Source organism: Siniperca chuatsi, linkage group LG21, assembly GCF_020085105.1.
Source record: "Siniperca chuatsi isolate FFG_IHB_CAS linkage group LG21, ASM2008510v1, whole genome shotgun sequence".
NCBI lineage: Eukaryota > Metazoa > Chordata > Actinopteri > Centrarchiformes > Sinipercidae > Siniperca > Siniperca chuatsi.
Genome location: NC_058062.1, coordinates 2,047,522 through 2,065,656, shown reverse-complemented (window position 1 = coordinate 2,065,656; position 18,135 = coordinate 2,047,522). Strand labels below are relative to the sequence as shown.

At 40.5% G+C, this 18,135-nt stretch overlaps 3 protein-coding genes across 13 annotated transcripts; all 3 read right to left on the bottom strand.

Moving 5' to 3' along the window:
* Positions 1 to 914: 914 nt before the first annotated feature.
* On the bottom strand, positions 915 to 4,746 carry si:ch211-198p11.6 (keratin-associated protein 4-5). 3 transcript variants are annotated; one of them, XR_006376234.1, is made up of 6 exons: positions 4,068 to 4,746; positions 3,667 to 3,689; positions 3,045 to 3,107; positions 2,830 to 2,940; positions 2,038 to 2,172; positions 915 to 1,702 (listed from the first exon to the last, which is right to left on the bottom strand). XR_006376234.1 is itself a non-coding variant. In XM_044181606.1 (6 exons), the coding sequence occupies exons 1-6, from the start codon at positions 4,082 to 4,084 to the stop codon at positions 1,616 to 1,618; spliced, it is 432 nt and encodes a 143-aa protein (XP_044037541.1). In that variant the 5' UTR covers positions 4,085 to 4,541; the 3' UTR covers positions 915 to 1,615. The 3 variants fall into 3 exon arrangements, 2 of the variants coding, with proteins under 2 accessions (XP_044037541.1, XP_044037540.1); XM_044181606.1 differs by having other exon boundaries at positions 3,049 to 3,107; positions 4,068 to 4,541; XM_044181605.1 differs by lacking the exon at positions 3,667 to 3,689 and having other exon boundaries at positions 3,049 to 3,107; positions 3,966 to 4,742.
* Positions 4,747 to 5,561: 815 nt separating this feature from the next.
* On the bottom strand, positions 5,562 to 7,663 carry eif1 (eukaryotic translation initiation factor 1). Its single transcript, XM_044181607.1, has 4 exons — positions 7,477 to 7,663; positions 6,501 to 6,664; positions 6,187 to 6,288; positions 5,562 to 6,032 (listed from the first exon to the last, which is right to left on the bottom strand). Exons 1-4 carry the CDS (start codon positions 7,505 to 7,507, stop codon positions 5,988 to 5,990), a joined length of 342 nt encoding a protein of 113 aa, XP_044037542.1. The 5' UTR covers positions 7,508 to 7,663; the 3' UTR covers positions 5,562 to 5,987.
* A 5,165-nt stretch (positions 7,664 to 12,828) lies between these two features.
* Positions 12,829 to 18,001, bottom strand: srsf2b (serine and arginine rich splicing factor 2b). 9 transcript variants are annotated; one of them, XR_006376230.1, is made up of 5 exons: positions 17,385 to 17,989; positions 16,423 to 16,777; positions 15,680 to 15,926; positions 14,374 to 14,445; positions 12,829 to 13,044 (listed from the first exon to the last, which is right to left on the bottom strand). XR_006376230.1 is itself a non-coding variant. In XM_044181601.1 (3 exons), exons 1-2 carry the CDS (start codon positions 17,750 to 17,752, stop codon positions 16,444 to 16,446), a joined length of 702 nt encoding a protein of 233 aa, XP_044037536.1. In that variant the 5' UTR covers positions 17,753 to 18,001; the 3' UTR covers positions 12,829 to 14,445; positions 16,423 to 16,443. The 9 variants fall into 9 exon arrangements, 2 of the variants coding, with proteins under 2 accessions (XP_044037536.1, XP_044037537.1); XR_006376231.1 differs by having other exon boundaries at positions 15,771 to 15,926; XR_006376229.1 differs by having other exon boundaries at positions 12,829 to 14,445.
* Between the last annotated feature and the right edge of the window lie 134 nt (positions 18,002 to 18,135).

The window sequence follows — 18,135 nt, the reverse complement described above, 5'->3', positions numbered from 1 at the left end:
AAACCAAAGATAAACTGATGGATCCATGTTTAAAACGTTTCAAATTTAATACAAATTGCAAAAACCAGAATGTGTAAAATAAGTACAACATTTTCTAACATTAAAGAATAAGTCTGGTGATTTTCTGTTTTTAATTTAGACAACAAATTCCATGAAAGGACCAAAACTAACAATGACTTGAACCTACAACACATGAGTGGATTAATGCGCCGCTGAAAATAGTCCCCAACAAATGCACTATTTCCTCCTGTTTGAGTAACGTTTGATAGAAACTACAGCGAGCAGCTGTTTTAGGAAATTACTGAGCCTTTTAAAAAAAAATGAAACTATATATTTGTGAGGCGTTTTTACAGATTTACATCTTCAGAAGGGAACCAATTGGAGCTGAGAGCCACAGACAGGAAGTCAGAAAGTGTTGAGAGATGGACTAACATGTTGTTGGTTTGGCTCCGCACATGGGACTTATTATCAATGACAACAATACTGAATAACGCCAGCCTTAAGCTTTAACTTAAGGAACCATTGACAAAATATACAATAGAAAAGGCACTTCTAGCAACATCAAAGGCAGAAACAAAACCAGGTCTCAGTTTGATCAGTACAGTCAAAATGAAAGCCTGTGGGACGTTGCTCCAGCTAAATGCAGTAAAAACAAGGAACAATTTCACTATTTGATCAGAAATAAAAGATATCATACAAAAAGCCTCTCATCTTCAAAATTAAGTGTTAAACAACAGGTGGTGCTGACAGATGTTTTTTCTGGTTTTATGTTGAGTTTTAACGTTCTCTGACAATTTAAAAAACGTTTCGGAGTAAAGTTCTGATCACTGGGGTTGTGTGATGTGACGATACAAACTGTTATCTAAGCAATCGGTGCAAAACACACGCACATCTTTCTTGTCCAGGTACTCATAAACCAGCAATATCTATTTTATTACATTAGAAAAAGTATGTTTCAAGCCCAGAATGGTTCTTCATCAAGTACAGAGGTATCAACAATTTTGTCTAATGTATATAATATATTTTTATAATAAAATTAAAGGGAGTGTCTTACTGTACTGTGGTATCTAACGCGTTAATATCTCCTGGTGTATTAGACCATTGTGGGCAATGTTGCAAGTCAATGAGCAGAACTGTTTTATGGTCACATTGAACTTTTATATAAGTCCCTTGAGTTTTACCTAGATTTCTCAGGTTTTTAAATTGCTAGATTGGCCAAAAAAACAAGACAGTTCCTGTCTGGTTATTTCATCCATTAGCTCAATTAATTTTCCAGAAAATGTATTATATCACAATATATACAGTATACATATCCTGATACAAAATCGCAGAGGGGGATGCCATCTGATGGCAGTAACAGAATGAGTTTCAGTCTTCTTTAAAAGGTCGAAAGAAAAAGTCATATTGACGCTCAGCAAGAACTCAAAGACAGGGAGCCCTGGAGGCCCTGGTTCAAGTCCGGCCCGGGGACCTTTGTTGCATATGTCATTCGCATCACTCTCTTCCTGTTATCTCTCCACTGTAAACTCTCTGACAAAGGCACACATTTAAAGGACTCAAAAGCTGAAGTACTTGTAGTCACTCAGCTGACAATGGCAGCATCCATCCTCTTCTTCTACTTGATCCTGATCTCGAAGCAGAGACAGTTGCAGGAGTCACACTCAGGAGGCTGACAGGTGCAGGCACAGTCCCATTTGACACACTGTCGGAAAACATAATCAGACAATTCACTGAGGAGAAAAACAAGAGTTCAAGCCATGTTTGTGAGACACTGACAAGCTTGAACTCAGAAATCCAGACTACAACGTGAGACTGGTGTTTCTAAATGAACGACCCATTTTAAAACACTGGTTTTAATTCTTATTCTTGTGAGTCAAAGACAAATGTCCAGCCCTGGCAGGACAATATCTGCCAGAGAAATGGATCGGATGCTATGCTTTGGAAAATGGTCAGGAATGTCAAGAACACATGATTTGATTTGTGGTTAATGTGCTAAAACCTTTCTCGATAGAGGCAGAGTGTTTGGAGGTTACTTACAGAAGGAGAGGGGCACGAATCGGCCCGACACGAGCGCAGGGTTGGCAGGCGACAGTCACACATTTCTGCCAATCTAAAGCACTGCTCACATAGAGAAATGTCTGGACAGCAATCACCACACTCACAACAACGGTCCTTTGGGAGAGAGAAAAATATCACTTTTAAGAGTGAAAAACTAGAAATATTATTGCTTATTACTCAGCAAGAAGCTGAGTGTTTTTTGTATTGATGGTTTGTTTGTCTAACTTTATGTAGATGTCATTGTTTGTAATTGTGATATGTGATCTTGGTTCTGAATGCATCTGTAACATTTACATCTAACATTTACTTTTTAGAAAAATAAGACAATCCCCAGTGATGATTAACCAATCGTATGCCCTGCCCTTTTCCCCAAATGTTCTAATCACACCTGAGAAAGAACCTGAATAAACTCAGACAACTTTCCTGGAGTAGTGCACGCCTAAACAACTCAACAGAGATACTCAAGATACTGAAGAAAATGAATAGATGTGTCTCAAGGCCTGGTTTGTCCAGTGCTGTCGGTTTCTAACACCGGGTGGTGCCAAAAACAAGACTTCACACTCTCCTCATAGTGACTTGATGCTACTGATTATAAATAAACTGGAGGTCAAAGTCCACTTTCCTATTTGTTTTCCTCTACACCAGTGCTTCTTAGTTTAGCACAACTTCCAGTAAACAACACATTTTATTTATTCTACATTTTACAAACTGTAGTAAGGAGAAAGGCCTCCTTGTTCTGTAGGTAACAGCGACTGGGCCAGCAGCACCGACCTTGAGGCAGGATCGGATCCACAGCCCAATCCCCAGGACGATCATGTAAAGACTCAGAGTAATCATCAGCACTGCTGGGAGAGGGATGGCAAGCCCCCAAACAGGCAACACCTGAGGAACAGGACACACGAAATGTATAACCACATCTAACAAGAGCAGAGCGGAGTAGATATTTCATGAACGGTATCCGGATAAAAGATCCAGATGTTGCTTACTTGCATTGTCTCTTTCTGAGAAGGCACCTTTAACTGTCGCAAGGCTCACGTCATATCTGGGAACTGTGACAGGAAAAAACAAAATGATTTAGTGGATTTAAAAGCTGACAATTATTTAGGCCTCTGTTTATTTTCTTCTTCTGTGAATTTTCCATATATATATATATATATCCCATGCAGGGACTCACATGCACCACATGTTATGAGTGGGGTATGTTAAAATGTTGTTTAGCCAGTTAGTCAAGTAGTTTAGTCAAGTTACTGTACTTAAGTACACTTTTTGAGGTAAGTGTATCTCCATTTTGTGCTACTGTATTGTACTTTTTACTCTGCATTTATTTAACTGCTATAGTTACTAGTTAGATTTCCGATTTAACTTTTCATCAAGAACACATGAGCTCATAAAACATCAGTTCAAATCAGCTCTTTCTCGAGCAGTAACAACATTGGTTAACATTAACGTGTCAATAATAATAATAATAATAATAATAATAATCTAACACTCTGAAAACAATGCAAAACTTTTATACTTAAGAAAAGGACCTATGTTAAATAGTTTTTCCACCACGGAGTAAAACGTTAGGTTTGTACAAGTACTAAAAGCACTGAAATAAGCAATTACCTTTGCTAGCTAACTCCTTGAAACTGGAGAAAGAAAATAAAAGGTTGGTTTCTGGTTCCGTTTAATATCCCCGGCTTTCAGTGGTGGGAAAGTACTTAAATCTTTATTCGAGAAAGGTAGAAATAATACCAAAAGGCAAAAACATAACGTTACTGCTTCCAAAATGTTACTAACTAGCTAGCTAGGTAAAAGAACAGTAGCTATTAGCAGTAAAATTGACTCGAGCTTCAAAAGTACTTGTAGTGAGCAATTGTCCCTCACAGTGCTAAATACTAAAAATTCAAAATTAAGAAAATTACCCAAATTGGAGATAATTTCAGTTTTGTAAAATGGAACAAAGAATAACGTTACAGGGCGAGCGATTTGTATTTTTACGGCAGCTAACACTGCTAGCATCTTACCAGTCCTGTGCTCTCATAAATGCGTGTTGTGTAATTAATATAGACTTTGGTATATTTTAAGTAAAGTCACATTTTCCTGTTTTATCGTTAATTGTAGAAAAAGAGCAGATTCCGCCGTCTGCAGTTAGCAAACAAACGGGTTTAGCTATGGCGGTAGCTGCGTTGCCATGGAGTCCGGAGGGTCCCTACAAGGGACAAAATACATGCACGGCAGGGCGAACGGAAAAATAACCGCCATGAGGTGATATTACTATATTTAGCACAATAAACGTCTATTAAATTAAATTAAACCATTATGTAACGCTCAAAATCCGGCAGATTTACAGTTATCAATGTTCTAAGGTTACTAAAAAAATTTAAACATTTGGAACATATCTGATTTAGTTTTTGTTCAGCTTTGACTTATAGATAAGTCTTGAAATTTCCCAAATTCCTATAAAATAAATACATATACAAACAAGGTATCCTTGTTTTGTATGTAAATTAATATTTACCCCATATTCAGAATATGAAATACAAGAAAAAGTTGTTTGTCCTTATAAAAATTTAACTTAAAATTGTCTATGTCTGGATTCTAGTAATTTTGTTTTGTGTGTAAAATCTTCACCTGCAAAAAACATGTAGTGAAGTATAATTATGGAAATACTAAAAGTACCTAAAATTGGTGCTAAAATAAATGTACTTGGTTACCAGATCTACATGTCCCTAAAGAGAAACTCAGTCCAGTGAAACAACTTGATTAGAAGCATCTCACACCCAGCAGTGTGATGAGTCATTACTAGAAACAAAGTGTGGCATTGATGTGAAAAGGCAACTACAAACTGAAGTAAAATCACCCACACGTACAAAAAAAAAAACAGGACATGCTTATCAACTACAGAAGTTTTATTGAACCAAATGTGAATTTTGCAAAACGGGCTTGCTCTCCATCAGTCACAGAAGCCCAGTATGACCTGACCATGGCTTTGATCTAGTATGTTACTTCAGCATCAATGTCTTAACTCGCATTTATAAATTATTGCATTATAGTAGTTAATTTAAGATTCAAGTGTCCATAACAGGCCTCACTTTGACCAACCAAAGTAAGACCACAACTGAATGGCCATTTAGTTTTAATACTTGAATTGGCAGCAAAAAAAAAAAGGAAAAAAAAACTTTAGAAAAATTTCCATTAAATATAATAACCAAACAAAACATGCACATTTGCTGACAAGATGGTCAGTAAGTTACACTCCACTCTGTAAGAGCAGGCAGCTGGGTATCTTAATGTCGTGTGGAATATTTAAGAAGACTGAAGAGGGAATTCACTTGTGTTGACAAAAACCACAGAAACCAATTTCTGCAGCAAATGCCTTAACAAAAATCCCTTGTCCCCTCCCCCCACCTGCAGCATGTTCTTCCAAATTTAGCCACAAACACTGCTATGAAGTCGGTGACCTCTCTTTACACACCCAGCCCCCACCCCACTTCCCATGACACCACTCCACTCCAACATATGGACACTCATTGTTTTATTGAAACACCTTTAAAGTACAAAACAAAAAAGTTACATGAAATGGTGCGTCGTTATTGTGGCACCACAACCTAAAAAGGAAAAATTAAAAAAGGAAATAAACAAGGGGGAAAGGAAGGAGCAAATGTGTGTGGGAGGGTCATCACCACTCATCCCTGATGTTGTGTGGAGCTGCAGTGGTGCGTCTTTGTGAGAATGAGCCTGCCCCCTGGTGTTGTAGGGTGGGCGATGGTGTTACAGAGTCCCATGTTTGTCAGAGGTAATTCACGTGTTAGCTAACAGGAGCTGGTGGGGCTGCAAGGGGGAGAGGAAGAGCAACAGCAGCACATAGGAGGAGGGGAGGAGAGTGAGGGGGGAGTTTAATGGCCTTCCAGGAGCGAAGGGGGGGAGAGGGCTGCTAGCAGCTTCTAGAAGCCGTGGACTTTGAGCTGCTCCTCCTTGGCCAGGTCAACCTGCAAAGTAGAGTCAGGAGATCAATTAATAAAAATAAAAAAAACTACCTGACACCCTGTATCCACCTTAACTCTGAAGTCAGCGCTGTTTCCCCAGAAAGCAGGAAAACAATCCTGTAGATTGAATATATTGTTTTTAAACCCCAAGACCTACCTCCATGATGAAGTGGCAGATATTCTTACGCTGGTCTCCCTGAAGCTGGATCACTTCACCATACTCTGGATGCTCAATCACTGTCCCATTGCAAGCAAACTTCTGTTATGGTCAAAAAGAGCAAAAACAATGCGTCAGTGTATGCTGGGCCAGAAAACAAGGACACACACACACCACCCTGACATTAGCATTTGGCAGAGGCTGGCAGCATGCCAGAAGACAAAAACTACAACAGATACTGTTCATTTTGGTTGAAAGTGCTCTAGAAACGCATAAGCAGCATTTCAACACCAGACCCCAGCCCAGGGTAGCACCTTTTTGAAAGCCTTGACTAGCTTCTTCTTGTCATAGTCGGCAGCAATGCCCTGAACAGTGGTGAGGGTCTTCCTGCCGTTCCGCTGTTGGATTCTTATGTGAATGTAGTCCTCTGTCCCGGCTGGGAGGCGGTCATCACCCTTAGTTGCATCAGCAAAGGGGTCTGGAGGGGGAGACAATAGCATTGTAAGAATAAAATACAACTTTAAAAATATATAAAATAAAGATTGGGCCCAACAAGACTCCCACACAAAGAAAATTAACAGCACCCCTATCCTAACCAAATTTTATTCATGTACGCAGTTGTCTGCCGTATTATGCCCACTGTCATTGTAGTCTAAAGACAACGATGCCAAATCAGCTCTTCATCTTCTGTGTGTTGTCATCTAGCAATCTCTTTGGAAGGGTCATGTTTCAGTTCAACTGCGCAGACGTATGAGCTAAATACACAGCTTAACGGCTTACTGGCGTTAGTTAGCCACTGCTAATCGGCACCATTAACCCCCCCCCCCCTTAATTTTTTGTAGAAAAAACAGCCGTCATGACACGGCGACTTTTGTTTTCACTGCGTGAACCAAAGCCTAAAATAAAAAGTATAACCTAGTGTAAATAAGAGGTGAGTTTTTCCCCAGCTGTAACACGGTTTCCTTTCTCAATCGAACAGATCTGAAGAATAAGCTAACTCGTTAGTAGCAACATTTAGGCCTAATGGCGGCCGTTTTTTTTTTTTTAGGCCCGCTAGTCGACCAAAATCGAAGAATATACTGTCTCCGTACACAAGACATTACCTGCAAGTTACACATTTCTGTCAAATTGATTACTTTGAGGATCAATCGTTGTAATAAATAGTCAAATCCGCTACAAAGCAAATAAAACGTCGACGTAAGTTAAAAGCTTAACATTAGCTTCGCTAACATTCGCCCTTCCCCCACCTTACCTAACGGTTGTTTGATTTAAAAAAAAAAAATGACTTACCAAAAGTTTGGAGGTTCTGGATACCGGACATACGATAAGATTTGCTTTACTTTCGGATGATAACTTGGTTAGCGAGCGGTTTGTCGGCTAACTGGCTTTTTTTTAAGTCGTTCTAGGTTTTGCCTTTTAACTGGGACGACGCTCGGCTCTGCTTCTTCTGCTCTCACAAAATGGAGATTGTCAAGCTCATGAGACTGAAAAACAGGGCTATATAGCCCCGCCCCGAAAAAACGTCAGCACGTCGCTGACGCACGAATGGGACGTCGTCGGCAGCCACGCCCTATTATTTCTCAACTTTACTGGAAAGGTGACGTCATCATGTCATAATATGGTTGTCTTTGCAACGCGGAAGTGACCAAAACATATTAGTGACTTTGGTAACATTTATTCCTTAAATGTTTGATGTTTAAATTCAATAGGATCAGAGAAAGTCACTGTGTCATTATCATGTGAACATAAACGGATTTTCCCGCTAGTTTTAACAAAATGCTTCACTTGATACAAGTGGTGGAAAGTAACAACTACATTTACTCTAAGTACTATAATAAACTTTATGAATTTGAGCAGGGGTGGGCCATACCATAAAATCTGGTTCCTATCCGATACCAAGTAATAAGAGATATTGATACTATAAGTTTTTTTTAATAAAGGGGGCAATGAAATACCACGTAGAGAGCCATTTGTACTTTGTACTCTACTTTTACTTTCCATTTTATGTTGTTTATTCTTTTACTCCACTACATTTATTTGACAGCTATAGTTATTTACTTAAAAACATGTTACCAGCATATAAAATATGATGAACTGTTATACATTAAACTACACAACAGGATGAACAGTTAAAATTAGTTAAAATAAGTTCCACCTCCACCAGTTACAACATTAAAATCTTGTTAACATGTTACTGCACCAGTAGTATCACATATTATAATACTGTATATAATAATATACTTCCAGTACATTTTGCTGATAATTCTGTATTTTATATATGCTCCTTTCACCCAAGTAAAGGATCTGAATATAGCTGCCCCACTATCACCCCAAAATCTGTGCTTTCAGTCAACTTCTCAGGTAACAGGTGATGTGATGTGTGATTCAGGGGAGGGAAAGAGAATCAATCAATATAATGATGTAAATGAAAATATTTGACATCTAAACATCAGCACTGGCAGGGCATCACAGCTCAGCTGGCTTTACAAGACAAATATGAAGTATATTTAATATACAGCGCTATTACTCAAAATATGGCTTTGATATAAGTCAGCTAACTTTCAGGTGTAACGGTTGAAAATGAAAGAGGTTGCTGTTGTGTTGTGATAACTCACTCTCAAAATGATATACAATGTCTGACAGTGTGGTGTTATTTATTGTCTATGCTGAGCTTTTGATTATTATTATTAATTGTACAGCTTTAATTGTGTTTTCATGTATTTCTGAGGTAGCATAAATAAACTTTTAATAAACTCAGCTGTTGTCAAATGCTGGGCCTAAGGGACAGATGGAACCTCTTTCTCTTACTGCTAGTAATAATAATAATGATATATTTTTGCTTCAGGTTTCATATTAGTTATCCATGTGCAAAAATAACACAATCCAAGACCAATATGGTGATAAATTCTGACCAATCACTGGTCAGCTCTCTTCTAAAATATGGTTTCCTGGTGTGGAAGGGAAAGCTGATATTCGCTGCCTCCTGTGGATGACAGAAGCTGGCGATGTGCCTTGATGGGTGCTCCTTGGAGAAGAATATAACCAGTCTCTAGCAAGGTGTGGTGCTCGGTGCTGTCAAACAGCGAGCAGTTACTGCCTCTTGTACTGACGATGGCCTAAAATGCCAACATCAGCGGTTGGAGGAGCTAACAGGAGGCTAACATCGCACACGGTGCCACAATATCAGCCTGATTCTTGCCATTTTCCTCTCCAGCCTGTTCATTTACCTGCATACTAACTCTGCTGGCATTTCAGACCCTGCCACTCCCTCCTGACCTGCAGTAACCCCATGTTCCTGCCATTCACCTGACCCCCCCCGCTCACCTGTTCCCACTTCTCCCTACCCACGCAGTATTTAAACTGGCCCATTTCCACCTGTTCCCTGTCAGATTGTCTTATGTGTTCCTTACTAAGCAGGTCGGCACCTTCAGCTGCCGGCCCTTTACCCGCCAGCTCGATCCCCTGCCTGCTCCTTGCCTGGTTAAGTTTGTCTTGTTTGTTTGCCTGGTTTCCTAACTCCTGCCTGCTTTGTGACAAGAAAAAGTAAAGATGGACTTTCATATTTATCTGCTTGATCTCTGGGTCGTGCTTTTTGGTTCTTAAACCTGCGTTTTCTTTACACAAGGTCTATTTTGTGTACTGGCTATTTTGATTTCATGGCAATATCACAGTTAAATATAATTGTAGGTTTTAAGATGTTTTTTTTTTGCAAAAATGTGATGCATTTATGGCAGAACGTGGAGATGAGAGTAATGTTTGGCAGAGACAGGAACTGGAGGATTTGGTTTTATTACTTACTTTTTTGCATGTTAATAAAATAGAACTATTAAAAGGTATATGGACAAAGTCATTCACATACATAATATAGATTAATTTAAAGTAATCAGTCTTGTGCAGGACAGGTAGGAAGCTAAAAGCTTATGCAAACACCTCTCATAATAAGTCCAAGCAAGATGAACAGGATTGAATTAAATTAAAAACAATGAGGAGAAAATACTACTACAAAATAAGAGATAAAATACATATATATTAACAATTATTTCTCACTCCAGTTTCCAACAGTCAACACTGTAATTGGGAAATTATTGTTTGTTAAAGAGGCTTTTTTTAAAAAGATGATGGAGAGTAACGATGTAAGACTGAATCCAAGAAACAGCGGCTCTGTATCAAACTGAAAATTACTGGAACATAAAGGAAGATGTTCAGACTGTCTATAAGAACATGAATGACTGAATTAGTCTGGAAGAAAATTAAGAAGTCATAGGTACCAGTGTGTGTGTGTGTGTGTGTGTGTGCTGAAATCAAATTTTAGAAATAAACATACTTGGAGTTTGTTGATAAAGACAATGAATGTCATCTGCAGTTTGCAGATTCAAAGTTTTGTCGGGTGAGTGGGCGGACCTTTCTAGCTATGTAAGACCGCTCGAAGTAAAACATTGGAAGTGCCTGTGGCAATCCAGTCTGACTTCATAAAACACATTTAAGGTTTTGCATGTTATCAATACAAAGTGCCAAAAGTTGGGTTAGCGTTAGCGTTAGGCCAGGACTCATGTTAAATGGTGTTTTGACCCATCATTAGGCCCTGCAGTGGGTGTCACGCAGCCTGGGAAGCAGACGAATCGGCCGAGCCCGTGGTAAAATGCTCTAGCAGATGATGTTTAATACGCATGTGCGAATTAGTCTGGTGATGCCAGGTGTCAGGTTGTGCCATCACAAATCTACTGAGCCACTGAGTTTACAGGAAGGGCCAGAGCCGCCTCTGTTTCCTGAGGAGGCTGAGGTCCTTCAACATCTGCCGGATGATGCTGAGGATGTTTTATGAGTCTGTGGTGGCCAGTGCTGTCCTGTATGCTGTTGCATGCTGGGGCAGCAGGCTGAGGGTAGCGGACGCCAACAGGCTCAACAAACTGATCCGTAAGGACATTGTGGGGGTGGAGCTGGACTCTCTGGCGGTGGTGTCAGAGAGGAGGATGCTGGGTAAACTACACGCCATCTTGGACAGCGTCTCCCACCCGCTCCATGACGTGCTGGTCAAACAAAGGAGCACCTTCAGCGAAAGACTCGTCCTCCCACAATGCACCACAGAGCGCCACAGGAAGTCATTCCTGCCTGTGGCCATCAGACTCTTTAACTCCTCCCTCTAAGTGTCAGTCTGTTTGACCCGAAGTCACTAAACTGGACAATGATCATCATATCTCTGCAATACTTGAATAACTGTGCAATATTCTGTGTAATACTCCAGTGTAATATTTAGTTGTTTTTTTCCTATTTATTATTCATACCTCCATTACTGCTGCAGCAATACTACTTATTACTTAATTTTATTACATTGCATTTATACTGTTTTATCATCATCAACCGGTAAACCCACTTGGTACTTCACACTTATTTTATACTTATACCCACCTGGTACTTTATTTATTTTCTGACCTGTTTTATAGTGTTTTATATTGTTTGCTAGTACTTTCTCCTGTGTGCACTGATGTAAAGACGAGCTGCTGGAACAAAGAGTTTCCCTACAGGGATCAATAAAGTATTTCTGATTCTGATTCTGATCCACAGGTCTTCCAACCTTCAGGAGAATATAAAGCATATTTTTCGGGTGGGGGTGTTCGGTGGGCCAACACGCTACACAGAAAGGTGCAGCTCTAATGGAAGATCTAACGTCTATACTTTATATTAGAAATAAAAAAAGATTTAAAACAGCATGAAAAATCATTATTGATACATGTTTCTTTGCCTTAAAACACTAAATTAAATAGCTAATATTTATTACTGAGTTTTTTGTGTACTTTCTTAAAAGGACATGTGGCTGAAGGCATGGATAGTAAATTTGGTGCAATGGAAATTAAGTGTGCCAGTGTTTTTGATCTTTCTTCATTGCTGGTTTTTTGGCATGCAGCACCATCTTGTTTGTCCACCTACAATAAAAACAATTTTTTTCAGTGTCTCTTGCTGTTCTGGTCTGAGACACAACGAGGATACAGAAGCAAGACTCTGCAGTGATTAGTGGCTCTGAGGCTTTAGTGAACAGTGCTGCTTTGAGCTAAATGCTAAACATCAGTATGTTTACCATGCTCACCACCACAGTTTAGCATGTTAGCACGCTAACATTTACTAAGTAGCGATCAAATTGATTACAAATCTGGCTGAATAAGTCAAAAACTTCGATCTGCTGGTGGCAGCAGAGGAAAGCCCACTGAAGTTTATTACAACTGATCCTCCGGAGACTTTGAATATCTGTAGCAAAACACATGGTAATCCATCCAGTAGCTGTTGAGCCGCTTCAGTCTGGACCAACTGACATTACCATCCCTGCAGCCATGCCGCTATCACTGTGACTAAAAACTTAATTTGGGGTATACTTATTGATGAACAGCTGAGTAAACTGTACTGCTCAGGAGTTCTGTGTGTACTAAATACTGCATGTGAAAGTAAAGACGCTGCTCAGATCAGATGCACGCCAGCCATCTTTGGAGTCTGAGGTCATTTTCTTGTCAGCACTCGCCTTATAATTTTGAAGCATGAAGCTGCCATGTACAACTTTAAGTAGTACCACAGCGGCTGCCCCTTTATTGTATCTTATCAACTGCATGTATGCAAATACACAACAAAACTGAGTAATAAAAGAAGAGATCGTTATAGACAAAACACCAAAATCTTTAATTAAAGTCACATTTGTCATCCATGACCATGTGGGGAAAGACATTTCATTGTACAAAGGGTGAGACTGTAGCAACCGTACCACTGGTAGTCACAGGAGCATTCTGGAGAATACTGGATACATCCAAGCACTCAGCAGAGCAACGCGCCACCTTAACAGCTAACCAGCAATACTCAACTGCTACACAACTGCGCCTAGTGCACAAAAAAATAAAAATAAACATACAAGCAGGATTAGGATAAGAAAAAAAAATGTAGAAGAAAAGAACAAGACACTGTGTCTTGAGTCCTGTAAAATTAAACCAACGATTTAAGGAGATGAGCTTATACCTTAAAATGACCTTTCACTGATCTGAAACATTCAAACTGATGTCTACTTAACTTTCAGTTCACATCAGTCATTTTACTGTATATGCAATTACACCGAACACATTTATCACAGGAGTTAAAGTGATCTGCTGTCCCGTCTAACAAGACACCCTGAGATGCGAAAATAAAGACTGTAAGGAAGCAGACAACGCTAAGTTTTCAGGGATTACTTCAGTTCAACGAAATGTTTGCACTGATTTGAAAACAATAATATAAGCAAAGTTTAAAAGTTGGTGTGGATTATGTCACTTTGGATGCTTTTTAACTCGGAACAAGAAATGAACATTTGTAAATGGCCTCTGGATGTGAGGAAAACGAGCCTTGGTGTGTCTAACTATCCTGACACCGCAGGCCTGTATCACAGAGCGAGATTAACGCGTTAGCCGGCTAACTTTGGGTTTAACTCGGGCTTTCCGGTATCACGAAGCCGGCTCACTCACCAGGACAGATCATCGCGGCTAACGTGAAAAATTCTACGGGAGCTCGACGTGGACATAAAGTGAGACGTATTAACAAGAGAGTGGAAATGATCCATCAGCAACTATTCTCATAACCTTTTTGTCATTCTTCCAGCAAACATCACTGACATTTTATAGACCAAATGATTAAATCGAGACAAACGGTCCACAGAATAATTGATAATGAAAATAATTTGTAGAATCCCTTTGCTTTCCGCAATAATAATTTGTCCCGTCTGGGTTTAAAACACGGCTTCTAACATCAGGAAGAAATGCGACTTTCCCTTTTAGACTAAACTCGATGAGATGATAAAACGATTGTATAGCTTTTACCGCAATAAGAAGTCAGTTGGTGACCACATTTATGCCACCGGTTATCCAGGATCAATGTGCGGCGTAGGAAAGCTAGACTATGTACTCGCGTCTTGATACAGGCCATGGGGAGAAGAACTAAAAAGGAAAGAGGCAACTTAAACCACTAGTACCAACTTAAACGTGAACATACTCGTACATTATCCCGTGTAATCGTTACAAATGCAGGTCAGAACAGAAATTTCTCTCCACATTGAACCAGATTATTAAAATCATAAACATGTTATGAAGAACAAATAAAATCACAGCACATCAATAAAATGAAAAAGCCCTTTTGTGGCCAAATGAATAAAACAAACCAAAGCGTGGAAGACACAATAATAACCTTTTACAGCAGGACACTTGCTTGCGTGGGATCCAGTCTGGAACTCGACGTTCTGCGATCTTCATCTGAAAACTGTCAAAAGAGCAACAGTTAGGGCATTTTCTTACTTGGACAATGTGCAAATCCCCCACGAACACAGTGTCAACTAGGACTGGACCACTAATTTTAAGGCGGACTGACATTGATCTTTAGAAAAATCCGATACCAATCAGGTGTGTACGTTTAATGCGATGCCGTCTGTTTGACTGCGTATTGTTGTATACAGGAAGCGTTGAACCGGGGCTGATTTTAATGTAACATTTAGCTCCAGAGAAAGCGATTTATTAGAATTATCAACTCATATCCCAACGCGCACACCTGCAATATTTTCCAGTAACTTTCATGTCATGCATAGCTTGCCTTTGTTTTTAAATAAGAAGTATTATTTGTGCATTTTATACCTTTATTAGACAGTCAACAGGTAGAGGGATGGCAGAACATTAGTGGGTGGGGTGTGCAGGGAATGACATGCAACAAAAGGTCCTCGACCCGGTCAGCACCTTAAACCCCTATTCCACCAGGGCGCTCCACCCCTTGTGGCTTGGATGCAATTAAACAATAACAATTCATCAATGATCAAAATAGTTTCCAATCAATTTTCTGTTGACTGATTAATGATTTCAGGCATTTTTTTTTTTTTTTAAGCAAAAATGCGAAATATTCTCTGGCACCAGTTTCTCAAATGTGAGGACTTTCTGCCTTTTTCATATTAAACTGAATCTTTGAGTTTTGGACAGTTGGCCGGAAAAAACAAAGACTTTTAAAGACAACATCTCGGGCTCCGGGAACTTGTGACGGGCATTATCAGTATTTTCTGACATTATAGAGATGAAACGATTCAATCCCAAAAATAAAAAAACAAAAGAAATCAGCAGATTTATTGATGGCAGTAATGGCTAGTTGCAGCCCCAGTCACAAGACCAGGTTTCACTAAAAGATTTGAATTTGACTTGAATAACTGAGCTCTGCATCGTGCATCTGCTTCATGAGGAACTCCTACTGATTAACAGCATTAATTTAGGGTTTGAATTGGCAACGCTTAAAGCCGGGCGTGGCAGGACACGAAAAGCTCTTATCTGATTACGGCTTTCTTATCTCACTACAGTCTCTCTCAATAAATTCTATTTAAAATAAATAAATAAAAATAAATAAAAAAGTTCTTACATTGGAAATCTGTCATATTTAAAATGTGGTACAAAAACAGATGTTAGCAAGGAAATGGAACTTAAACAAAGTGGGACTGACATGGGAGTAGAGTTGGACAAACCTCGGTGCCCCTCCAACACCAGCGTCCCCCCCTGGCTGGGGACGCGACCTGGAGGACAGCTTTATGTCCAGTGGCGGACAGACAGACGTACCTCAACACCAAACCCCAACTCTGACTGCCTCCACCCTGCTGCACAGAAACCCTCACCAGCAGCAGGCGGCCTGTGGGCAGCTCACCATACACCTTCTAACTGCTCATACTGCCTCAGCTCAGCTCAAACTCCACTTTAGCAAACAGGATGCCGCAGCTTGGGAAGGAGAGAATTCCAGATTTGGTTTACCGTCAGAACTGTTCTTAAAAAACACTTCGCTTAGTATTCAGTGAAAATTATGAGCTTGTACACTGGGTATGACAGAAAATGTAACTATGAGTTCAAAAACTTATGTTGCAGATCAAGTTTGCAGGAAAAAAAAAAAAAAAACCCCCACGATTTATATTTACAGGGCAAAAAAAATAAAATAAAAGTTTGTGTTTATGAGCAACTGTTATTTAAAAACTAAAATTTTAGTTTTAAGAGCTAACTAGTCTATTTCTAAAATCCCTTCAAAATGATGTCAGTGCCTTCTGAATTGGCTGGTCAAGGGGTCAAGGGGATAAACTTACCGGCTACAGCCAAATGGTAACTAGACCGTCTCTGACCCTGGTACTAACAACTTTTAAAAATAAAAATATAAAAAGACACTGGAAACAAAACCTTAACAGAAAATATCTCTTACTGCCGGTGAAACAGCAACAGAACTCACCTGTTGCTGAAGTGCTGGGCTCTAAGGAGATTCGCCTCCATTTTCTGCTGCGGACTTGGGCGGGCTTTTGGATATCGACCTTGACCCTCTTTTGGAGGAAGGGGTGCGGCTTCTGGACCTGGACCTGGACTTGGACTTGGATTTGGATTTGGACTTGGACTTGGACTGACCCCTGGATCTAGATCTGGAACGAGATTGGGACTTGGCCGTGGTCTTCTTGCTCCTGGGAGAGTGGGACTTGGATCTGGAGTAGGACCGGGACCTGGATCTGCTGTAGCGGGATCGGCTTCGGGAACGAGAGCGGCTCCTGCTGCGGGATCGGCTGCGTCTTCTGTGTCTTGGGCTGGGGGAAGAGCTGGATACATTCAGTGGGTTGAGTTATCATCTACAATATGAAAGCAGCTGGTACTGAAGTGAGGAAAACATGACCTGCAATGGCACTCCTGACTATATAGACGTGGTCATGTTTGCTAACTTTTTCCATTAAAAGATTAAAGAGCCAGATTAGCTGGCATTAGCAGATACTACATCCTAAAGAACACCAAGTGAAAAGCTGTTACTTGTGGCTGCTTGTCTCTATAACAGGAAGAGACTCAAACATCACTACATAACAGAATAGATTTGATGTAAAGTTATGGATCAGTAGGTTCTCCTGGTTGGGTCGGCATTCAAATGATCCACCAAGAAGATGATTATTTACAGGTTAAGTGTTGTGTCACACTACTCGCACCGCCCTCCGAGGTCTTTGGTAAAATCATTTCAAAAAGTTTTGTTTGCTGTATGGGATCTGTGCCGGATCGTTGAGTCAATCTGGCTGGTTCGTAAAAATACTTTTGTAATGCGTATTGGTCAATAGACCGCGGCCACTCTGAATAGCCAAATTTTTCAATGGAGTCTGGCAACTGACTGCGTCCATACAACTAAAATGGGCTAACTAACGTTAGCTGTTTGCCTATTCTTACCTCCTGCTTCGGCGTCCATGGCCGCCGTGCCTCCTGGTCGGCCCTCCTCGCCGCCCTCCACCGTGGTGGGAATCGGGGGGTCTGCCATACCGGGCCATCTGGACCCGCAACTCCCGCCCATCCAGGAGCGCGCCGTCCATGGCGTCCATCGCATCCTCGGCGTCCCTTTTGTCGTGGAAACGCACAAACGCGAAACCCCGACTTTCTTTCGTGTAGCGGTCTCGGGGAATGTAGACGTCCCCTACCCGGCCATACTTCTCGAATACACGTCTGAGGGTTTCGGGCGATGTTCGGTATGTTAAGTTGTCCACTTTCAGAGAAGTCATGCCGTCGACGTCTGGCGGAGGCCTACCGTAATTCATGGCCATTATCCTGTGAGGCCTTGTTGCCTTCCTCAAAACAGTTTATATCTTGGCTACGATAGAGCCTACCTGTTTGTAAAAGTCCACACACGCACGCACGAGGGTGTAATTTAAACGAAATCGCCTTGCCTGTAGGGTTTTGGGGGCTGCACAATCGCAAAATGCACGACTTCTTCCAGCACAACTCCGCACGTCCGCCTCATGGATGTGTACGTCCTCCTCGTTTTCAACTGCCCCGAACCAGAGTCTTCTTCTACTCTAGAATTAGGCGCTCCTCGGTATCCTATTTGCCGCATTGGCGCCCTCTTGTGGAATCACTTTAATTATGTTATTCTAAAATAAAAGCGCCAAACACATCAACAAGCAAACAGAATAAATAAAACATTATT